General features: G+C 37.1%; 1 protein-coding gene across 1 annotated transcript; it reads right to left on the minus strand.

The window, feature by feature from the left end:
• Window positions 1-5,464: 5,464 nt before the first annotated feature.
• Window positions 5,465-10,407, minus strand: LOC18428418 (Major facilitator superfamily protein). Its single transcript, XM_020663752.2, has 5 exons — window positions 10,073-10,407; window positions 9,473-9,572; window positions 8,567-8,784; window positions 7,205-7,755; window positions 5,465-6,570 (listed from the first exon to the last, which is right to left on the minus strand). Exons 1-5 carry the CDS (start codon window positions 10,073-10,075, stop codon window positions 5,691-5,693), a joined length of 1,752 nt encoding a protein of 583 aa, XP_020519411.1. The 5' UTR covers window positions 10,076-10,407; the 3' UTR covers window positions 5,465-5,690.
• Between the last annotated feature and the right edge of the window lie 246 nt (window positions 10,408-10,653).

Consider the following 10,653-nt stretch of genomic DNA (forward strand, 5'->3'; position numbering starts at 1 on the left):
ATGAGATATGGAAGTTAAAAATAAAAGATAAGAAGATATTGCCCCTAAAAAATATCCCAAATATGTATGGAATCTTTCAATATCTTATGGAATTTTTCAAACAAGTTTTGTGACCTGAAAGGTGTTAGTTGTGCATACGGTGTCACTTGGCACGTGCCCCACGTCGTTGAACCAACTTCACTCCTAGCAGCTTCTGTTAGAGACTCTGATGGGCCTAATAGTGATGGTTTAGTTATGTTTGAATGCGTTTTGTGGTCTTCAATAAGTAATTTTATGAGATTTACGTGTTGTATTCGATAAATTCTTATTAGATTTGGTTATCGAGGTAGTTTGGGTTAGATTTGAGGATTTTCTAAGTATTATAGACTATAGTTTAGGGTGACCTATGGTTTATTGCACTAGTGTGTATGCTGGGGTTCAGGGTTATTGGTAGGGAATTCCTCCGTCAAAATTTCAGAGGGGGTGTGTATAGATCCATTAGTGTTGCTTTGGGCTATCAATATATTTTATTATCAAATATTATATGGGATTGTCTACAAATAGATAATTTACCTTATGTATAATGATGTCACAATCATACTTGTTTTTTAGATCTTAAAATAGGTGGTTGTAAGAGTGTCATTGGTTAGACATAATATTCTAATAAAAAACGTCTCGGATTTCGTGACTCACCTCAAGCCATCCAATTTGACATTAATGAATGGGAATAATTGTGACCACTTAGAACAAAAGGTAAATAGTTTCTTTGTAGACAATCCCATATTATATTCTTATTGCATATGAATGTAGCTATTTAGGTGAACTACGTAAATCTTTAAAATCTCATGGTGTTTATTTTCTTACGCTTTATTTTTCATAACCGAATTGTGGCTTATATTTGCTTTTTAGTCAGTTGAGTACACAATCCGGATGGAACTCTATCATTAAAATTCTTTCTGCATCTAATAAACTTCTTAAAAGCCAATAAGTAGTATCAAAGTTCACATTTCAATACAAAAATAAAGTCCGGTGCATTTAATCAAAGAAATGTACATGCTGAAATATGCATCCATTTAGTTTGTGGGAGAGAATTATGATGGTGAGTAAATTCCTTTTCAACAAAAATGACAGTCATTTTGGTAAAAAAGTAAATAAAAAGTGAAATGACAAACTAAATATTTTGTTGTTACAGGGAATATTATTCCATCATAAAAAAGAAAAGGAATTTGAAATCTTAAAGGGCTAGGATATAGCTGCCCACAAAAGTGATGGTATTTGTTGAATGAGTTAAAAATGTATAAACTTTCTTTTTTTTCTTCAAATTTTTTGCCAAAGAGGATGTGTATGCCAAATTTGAAGAGAAACACGTGCCCCTATACCCAATGGGCAAAGACGATGCGTATACCCGAATTGAAGTGAAAGAAGTGCCTCTAAAGCCGCAAAAATCAGAAGGGTGGACCACTGTAGTTGAGTAGTGGATGGTTTGTGAGAGCGAAGACCAAATATTTGTATACAACTTTACAAGAAAAGACCATATGTACTATAGGTTTTGACTCAATTTTAACTCAATCTATTGTTTTTTTGTTTCAACTTAAACTACCATGTTAAGACGTGCCCCTCCACTCAAACTTTTCGACAAAATAATTACCCTAGAATTTTTTTTGAAAACTTTTTTCTCTCTTGGGCAAAGGTTCATTCAAGAGTTTTTTATTAAAAAATTACCCTTACATTTTTAACAACCCTTACATATTATAAAACATTAAACACCTTATTTACTAGTTGCATATTTATCTTCCTCTTTTAAATGTTTCTTGTTTTGACCAATAATATCAAAATTTATTGATAATCAGATTACACAAAAGACATTATATCATCCGAAACAAGAATCGAAGGCAAAGACGCACCACCTTTAGCTAGAGTATTAGCCAAGGCATTTGCTTCCCTATGTACATAAAGAAAGGATATTGTCATGAATTCCACCACATCTAGGATCTAAAACCAAACCAATTTGAGCTCCCATGGCACCTTCCGCTCACTATGGCACCACCTAATGACGTTCAACGAGTCACCCTCAATCACACAACAATTACCCAAATTTCTACTAATAAAAGTTTTCAACCCATGGAACAGTGCAAGCATTTCAGCATTATTAGAAGTAGCATTTCAACATGATATGTAAAAATCATATCCCCATTCAAATTTCTGACTACCCCTCCAATACCAGCCACACCAGGATTACCTATGGAGCTGCCGTCAAAGTTTAGTTTGAGACCCCCCCGATGCTGGTGGAGTCCAAATACTTCATGGTTTACTCTTAACGATGCCCATATGGAATAGATTTTGGAGGTTAAGCATCACATCTACCTCCGAAATGACCCACCCCTCCTTCAAAATTGACAAACAACACCATAAAGAGTGTTTAATCTTGTTGAAGACTCTATCAAATGGTAGACTATCCCCCATCAAACGTTCTCTTATTCCGCTCTGTCTACGCTTCCCACATTACAACTTCTCCTACAATTTTCCAAATCACAATGCCAGTCTCCGGTAAATGTGGAATAGCAAGATCAGTGACAATCCCTAACACATTTTTGGGTAAAGGCATTCTAACCGCAAACTTCAAAAAGAACCAGCAACAAATCCTAGTGGCAAAAGGGCGACAATGTTAAAATAAATGAGCCCTCGATGCACCATCTCCTTTGTACATCAGATAAACATTTGGAAAAATTTTGCTCCTTTTAATCAAATTATCAACTGTAAGAATCTTATCTTGGGCAGCAAGCCAAACAAAAACTTGGACTTTGTGAGGTATCGACTACTTCTAAATCTGAGCAATTTGTAGCAAAGACCACCTTCATCGATCATGGGAAAACAACCTCTAACATGATTTAACCAAAAAAGGCCGTCATTCTCCAGCTCCCACACAATTTTATCTTCCAACCTTTGTGGGATATATACTTGATTCAAGGCTTCCATCAAAGTACTTAACTGAGAGTATAACCCATTGTTAATCCTATTATAAGGAAAATTGATATTCTACACCACATGATTACCTCTAACCTCAAAGATATAAGCCACCTTCATATTAGGATTAGCCATCTTTTCAAAGATCTCTGGAAAAACAAACTTCAACGGTCTATCCCCCAGCCACTTATGGTGCCAAAAAGAAATCTGGTCACCACAACCAATACACTACCACAAATTTCCTTCAAGCAAAGGCTTGCATAGAAAAATTGATTGCCAAAAAATCGATCTATTGGAATTGCCACGGCCACTACCAATCCACATGTCTTGCCTGTAAATACCATATTTAGCAGTTAGTATTAGGTACCACAGTTGGTCCTTAAAATGAAAAGCTTGCCACTACCACTTACAAAGCAAAGCTTGATTGACAAATTTGAATTTTTTGATCCCCAGCCCCCCTTCTTTCTTAAGAATATACAGCCTATCCCATCTCACAAGGTGAAATTTCCTAGCTTCATCACAAAGTACCCCACAAGAAGTTCTACATCATACATTCTTTTTTTCTGGCAACTGAGGATGGCATCTTGATGATTGACATTTGATAGATAGGGAGGTTTACGAAGCACAACCTAAGAAGAGTAATCCTCACTCCCCAAGATAGGTATTTAAGCTTCCATAAATCCAATTTTACTTGAACTCTTTGTATAACTTTATCCCTCACCAAGACTGATAAGCTTGCATAAGAAATAGGCAACCCCCAATAAGTAATTGGGAAAACATCAAACTTGCATCCCATAGAATCTGCCAATTCCTTCACCAAAGGCTCAAGACAGTTAATACCAATCAAAGAAGTTTTGTCAAATTAACTTATAGGCCCAAAGTTACCTCGCAAAAAATATGGCAGTGTTATACACTTGAGATAACTCAGCCTCACAGAAAATAAGTGTGTCATCTGCGTATTGTAGATGAGACATATATGGCCACTAGTTACCTTGAAGCCCGAAAAATTACCTCTGCGCTCCACATTTCTAATAATAAGATTGAAGCATTCTGCATATATGATAAACATAAAATGCAATAGTGGGTCACCTTGGCATAAACTTCTCGCAAGCATTGAAGAAACCTGTTGGGTTATCTTTGAAAAGAATCGAAAAGTGGGCTGAAAAAAATATCCGAAAATCCAATTTTTCCATTTTTCTCCAAAACCTATTCTTTCAAAATAAACAGTAACACACCTCATTCCACTCTGTCATATGCTTACTCCATGTCTCTTTTGATAACCACACCCCGAGAACTTGCTCATCATATGGAATGGAGGTTTCTTATGAGTTTATTTTTAAATTGAGGTTTCCCTTTCTAATATTTCTCCCTTTCTCTTTCATATACTAGTCGTTCATGCATGGCAATGGATGATAGTAGTATTTTATGAAATCCTATGAGTCCAACAGTCCAAAAGAAAATTATGACTTGTATAAAAAGTTATACTTTTTTCCAGTAATATTTATTTGTAGTGTATTGGATATTGTTTAACAAGATATGCGACCTAGAAACACTTATGTTATACAATGAAAACAGGCAACCTTGTGTATTGTAACTCCATGTAATCAAAGCTATTAAACCATAAATGGAATCATAGGAGCAGAATTTGAATTTATTAGACCTCGATCAGTACTTTAGTTGAAGGCAAACCATAGGAGAGTAAATGGGAGTAGATTTTGTCCCTTTTTAAAATAAGTTTAAAGCATTGTTTGATTTATGGGGCGAGCCAACTCGGACTAACCACTCTAGCGAGCCTGAGTATCCCTGAGTTGGGTGGCCCAAATTGGGGATCTTAAAGAAAAAAATAAACAACTATAAATTCTAAAAAATAAGAAATTAATTTGTGATATATTTTTTTATATTTTCTATTATTTTTTATATTTTCTATTATTTTTTGGCAAAGATTGGGAAGGGTTTTGTCTATGAGTACTTATTTTTACAATTTCCCTCTCATTTTGATTATTTCTAAAATACCGCCCGTCACAAATCAATTTTTTCAAAAGAAAAAGTATACAATGAGACCATTTACCTTTGGTACAAGGTGGTCACAATTAATCTTGACCATTGAATGTAAAATTGGATGGTTACATTTATTCCATTGACCATACACAAACTTCAAAAGAAATTTTTTAAAAATTTGTGACACACTCAAGCTATCAGATTTCACATCGGATGATTATAAATAATTGTGACCTCCTTATAGCAAAGGTAAATGGTCTCATTGTGTACAATCCCTTTTCAAAATCCATTTTCTCTAATTTTTTAATTTCATTTAGATATGTTTATTTAATTTTACTTCAAACATGTTTTTCCTCTTGTTTGGGAACTTCTGGTACTTTTTCATTTTTTTAATACTTTTTGGCTTCGCCAGAATTAGGCCCAACTCGGGAGTCACTCGGACTCCGGCCATGGCCGAGTACCCGAGTCATCTTTCCAACACTGGTTTAAAATTGGAGGTTTTGATGCTTTGGCACTTGTTGTATGGTCTAGAACGAGCAAGAACAAAATGCATAGAGGAAAATCACACATTATTACAGGAAAAAGATGTACCAGCAAAAGTAGCCCTCTTTCAACTTCCTATCTCTCCACACCATTAAAGCTCCCTCCCCTTCAAGAAGTGCACCACAAAGTTCAGTAAGCTAAGCCAATAGAAAAGATCACACTGTATACACAAATGAAGGTGCAGTAGCAAAGTTCTACGCAGCTTTCTATCTCTCCATGCCATTGGAATTTCCTTTGTCTGCAACCTCCATTTCCATGTCTTGTGGCGGAGGCCGGGGCTTGAACCAGGCTGCACACCACAAATAGACAGCAAAATTCACCAAGCTGAGACCAGAGAGAAGCCAGTAGAAACAATCCAACCTCCCCTTGTTGATATCATCAGCTAACCACCCTCCCTTCCCTGATCCCCCAGTAATCCTATCAACCATGGAAACCAACATGCTGCTCACAAAAAACCCTAGTGATAGTGTCGTCAAGAACAATCCGGTACTCATGGTTTTCATCCCTGCGGGCGATTGGGTTATGAAGAAGTCCAGCTGCCCAGTGTATATGAAGGCCTCTCCTGAGCCCACCAGGAAAAACTGGGGTACCAGATAGAACACACTCATAGGCAAAGGCCCGTGTTCATCATGCAAATCTTTGGCGATGTTGAGGCGTTTGGCCTCTATTAGGGCAGCAGAAGCCATGGAAATGATCGAGAGGAATAAGCCTAGGCCGATTCGCTGGAGGTTTGATAGCGGAGGTTGGCGAGAGTCAGAGAACCGGCGGTAAAGAGGGTTGACGAGCCGGTCATAGACCGCTAAGGTAATGAGGATGGTGCCCACAAAGAACACAGTGAGGGACGCCGGGGGAATGGAGAAGGAGCCGAAGAGGGTGCGGTGCATCGTGGTCGCCTGCTCGACAGAGAAGGTGACCATTTGAGCATAGGTGGTCCAGAACATGATGGAGGTAGCCCATATGGGAAGCATGCGCACCACCATCTTCACCTCCTCCACTCGTGTGACACTGCACAGCTTCCATGGGTTCCTGGACCTTAACCCTTCTTCTTGGTCCTCTGGTGTGATGATCGCAGCATGGTCGAGGAAGCTGTAGATTTAAAACAAAATTCGAGATTAGTTATTGCTAAGTAGTCCATAACTCCATATACATTAAAAAGGCTAGATCAATTTGCCTGGATATTTTTGAACATATTTCACGGGGTTGGAACCCTTTATACCCTTGTAGTAATCAGTGTTTGATTACTTGGGCGAGCCAACTCGGACTCGTCACCCTGGCGAGCCCCGGTATTCTCGAGGTAGGTGGTCTAATTTGGGGATTTAATAAAAAATAAAAAATATTTATGAAAAATCCAAAATTTTTTTAATATATGTTTTTAATATTTCCTATCATTTTGGTAGAGATTGAAAAGTGTTTTGGTCATGAGCACTTATTTTTAACATTTTTCCTTCTTTTTGATTATTTTTAAAATGTCCCCAGTCACAAATTTATTTTCGAAATCGATTGTTCTCTACTTTTTCTAACCTCATTTAGATGTGTTTTGTTTAATTGTACTTTAAACTTCGTATTTTTTTACTTATTTTTTATACTTTTTGTCTTCAAGGGACAAATACTGGATCACTTATCAAATTCAAATAAAATTGCCTAAGATTTTCAGTAAGTTTAGTACTGTGAGCCCCTCTGATTTGCATTAAGAGACGGAGAGTTTAGATTCGTTACTAACCGGAATTGCTTGGTGTGAGGGATCCTTGGTGCTCCATTACAGTCCTCATACAAGAGGCTGCTTTCCTGAGGCAATTGAAGGTTGCGCTTGCGCTTGCGCATGGCCGCCATTATAACTTGCAAAATGTGAACAATTGGACTACCTGCACTCTTCTTGAACCTGTATCTTGGAGTTCCAAACAAGAAGATGGCAATGGCCACTATCATAGAGAGAGAGCAAATGGCGTAGGCCCAGCTTCGACCGACCGCATCTTGAATGTATACAAGTACAGTAACAGCAAGTAGGGAGCCGAGACTGATGCAGAAGAAGAACCTGCTGAAGAAATGTGCCATTTGGGTCCTTTCTTTCTCATCCTTCTCATCGAATTGGTCAGTGCCAAAGCCCGACACACTCGATTTTAGGCCTCCGGTCCCAAGAGCAATGAGATATAGAGATATGTATAGAACTCCCATTTGTAGCCCGTTTGCCTGCTCGCAGTGATGGTTTCCATGGCCGCATGGAGGTGGGTGCAGCTGTGGGATTCTTGAAACAATCGCTAACATGCCAGTTCCCTGTGTCCACCGTGAAATATTTATAAATAAAGAAATTATGGGAAAAAAAAATGAACCATGAGTTTATGTGCACTTAATGAAGCTCTGTATGTTACAAAACACAGTGCTGGTGTGAAGGTGTGAAGGTTACAAAAGACAGTGTTAGTCCCATTAAAATCTTATTCACACTCGTGTGGAAAATATATCCCTTGAATGAAAGATTTTAGAGTATTTCGTTTGGAAATGTATACAATTAGACCATTTACTTTTTTGATACAAGAATAATTATTATTAACGGTTGGATGTGAAATCGGTTTGTTGAGAATGTGCCATTGATCAGGTGGTACAAAGCCCAAATTAAAAATTTCTTGAATGTTGTGATAAATTTCAATATATTGGATTTTATATTTAATGGTTAAAAATAATTGTAACCTCCTTGTACCAAAAGTAAATGGTTTTATAGTATACAATCCCATTTTGTTGATCTAAAATTAAGAAACGTGTATTTTAAATAAATTTAAACCTAAAATAAATATTGAGTTTCTAATAGATTCCATAAGCCAATATTTGGATGGTCCCTTTATTCTTGAAGTTGTATTTTTTTCTCAAGCACATAAAAGACGCACATAATTATTTTATTTTTTATTTTTTCTGATTGGTCTCTAGGTTGAAGAGGATGCACCCCGAAAGTGGTCCCAATAAAGAAACAAGAACAAAAGCAACACTACAAACAAAAAGAAACACTAATCAAAATAACTTAAAACTCATAAAAGCAAAGCAATGAATAATTTAAATTAAGAAAAAAGGTAGAAATAAAAGAGATGAAACTAACCAGAGCTTGAAGTGCTGAGAAGATGAGAATGGTTAAGTATCTTCCTAAGAAAGAATCAGCAATGAAGCCACCCAGAAGGCACAAGAGGAAGCACGTGCCCATGAAATCTGTGACTATGTTTGCAGAGGTGGCACTGGGCAAATGCATTGTGCCCACTAGGTAGGTCACCAAGTTCACCCCTATCCCCAATGTCGAAAGCCTTTCAACCAGTTCGATTCCTGCAACAAAAACAGCCAGCCATACTGAGAGAAAGACAGAGAGATGATGATGATATAAGCTTAAAGCCACTCTTTTTGGACTTGGCGGAGTTACTCGGCCTCAGCGGACAGGTGAGGCAGAGTACTATGTACTAATTTTTAATATATAATATGTATCCCCAACTATAATTACATGGGTCTGATTCGCTTTTTGGCTATTATGCATGCCTCAGCAGTCTTATGTCTTCGGTGAGATTAGTCTTATGTCTTTGGTTCGAATCTCACCAGACATGATCCCACATCTTCGATTCGAATCCCGCAAGACATGATCCCAATTTTTAATACAAAAAATAGACTGTTTCTTATTTTCACATCTTCAGTTCGAATCCCGCCAGTCATGATCCCATTTTTTTTATGAAAAAACAGATGTTTCTTATTTTATTAAAAAAAAAGCCTCTTCTTATTCAATGGGCAAGATTTGATACCTCAATTAAGGCCCCATAACCTTTTACCAGTACAATACTTGAGTACTCATAATAACTATCTTATTATATATATACCTTATTTTTTTTTGGTTATTATTATTATTTTTAAACATGACATGAACTCCACTAAATTGCTCAGACTCAATCAATGTCCGAGTACTTTGATTGAGTCAATTTTCTTAATATTGCTTAAAACCACGTGATATAATATCATGTGTACAAACCTAATATGAAAGCAGCTGGTACCCAACCACCTGTTTTTGACCGATCTGCAGGGAAGCCCTTGTAGTCCAGAGCGCCCACCATAGACCAGCTCTTGCCATTCTAAAAACAGAAAACGATACATGTTTTAATCAAATAAAATTATCATCATCTGAGCTTTAACTCAACTATTTGTGGTCGGCTTTAAAAACAAACTAAATATTTCAGATTAATACAAACATGACATAATAGCCAATTATTGTCCATGTGTTTTTGACTTTAGATAAAATAAGTGCATGGGTTAAACTAAGTGTGTCAAAACTTTCTCTTTCGGAGAAAATAAAACTTCATTTAAGTTGTCTGAGAGAGAAAGGACCATTAGGATGAGAATGTTTAGACTAAAGATATAAAAAAATATGGGAAAGGAGTTGAGGTCGAGGTAGTAGCACCCCTACACCCTAATCATCACATTGTGGTTTTTATTCTTACTAATATTACCCCACAAACGCTTTAAAAAAAAAACTAACTCCCAAACCATTTGAAAAAACACTTTAAGGTTTGTCTTCTCCACTAAATTAAAAAAAAAAGAAAAAAAGAAAAAAAAAACGATATAAAGAACGTACCATTGTTTTCCTCGTGGCTGGAGAGTTGTTGAGAGAGAGAGAGTGAATGCGATTTGAGAATTCTTAAAATTTATGAAAAACTGGAGTGTCATACTGGAAATGGAATGTGTTTAGGTGTATTTATAGAGGGAGTTGTTGGGTGCATGAGAGGTCTCTTGCTGGCAACCTCTTGACCCTACAGTCACCTCCACTAACTTTCTAGAAAGATCCTCCGAGTTCGGAAAAGAGAGAGCAAGATTTCAGGTTTGGCATGCGCCCCTTCGATTGCTGGTGGGTCAGTTTGTCAGAAGAGAGAGAGAAAGCGAAGATATGAAGATCGAGTTTAGAGACAGAGAGGGGGAAAAGATAAGAAGATCGATTTAACGATTGTGATTGCATCTAAGGTCAGTAGAGAGAGAAAGAGCTTGATGTTGAGAAGTAAGGGTGTGGGTAAGACCAAAGTTATCAAATTCGCTTGGCGTTGGTCGAAGCTTTCGGATTTTAGGCATAAATCGAAGCAAAGAGAAGCATGGTCCTACTGCTTTGGTCAAATTTTAGCCACTTTGGGCTTCTTCAGTCAGATTTGGGCATGCTTTGGTCAG

The sequence above is a fragment of the Amborella trichopoda genome, chromosome 5, assembly GCF_054954075.1.
Source record: "Amborella trichopoda isolate Santa Cruz 75 chromosome 5, AtrichopodaSantaCruz75HAP2 v2.0, whole genome shotgun sequence".
In the NCBI taxonomy this organism is placed as follows: domain Eukaryota; kingdom Viridiplantae; phylum Streptophyta; class Magnoliopsida; order Amborellales; family Amborellaceae; genus Amborella; species Amborella trichopoda.

Bases quoted from the DNA above. Each gene is read 5' to 3' on its own strand.
- LOC18428418 (XM_020663752.2), bottom strand. The intron at 8,785-9,472 runs GTTTGTACACAT...TTTTTGTTGCAG, and splicing joins ACCAGCTGCTTTCATATTAG to GAATCGAACTGGTTGAAAGG. The intron at 6,571-7,204 runs GTTAGTAACGAA...TTAAATCTACAG, and splicing joins CCTCACACCAAGCAATTCCG to CTTCCTCGACCATGCTGCGA.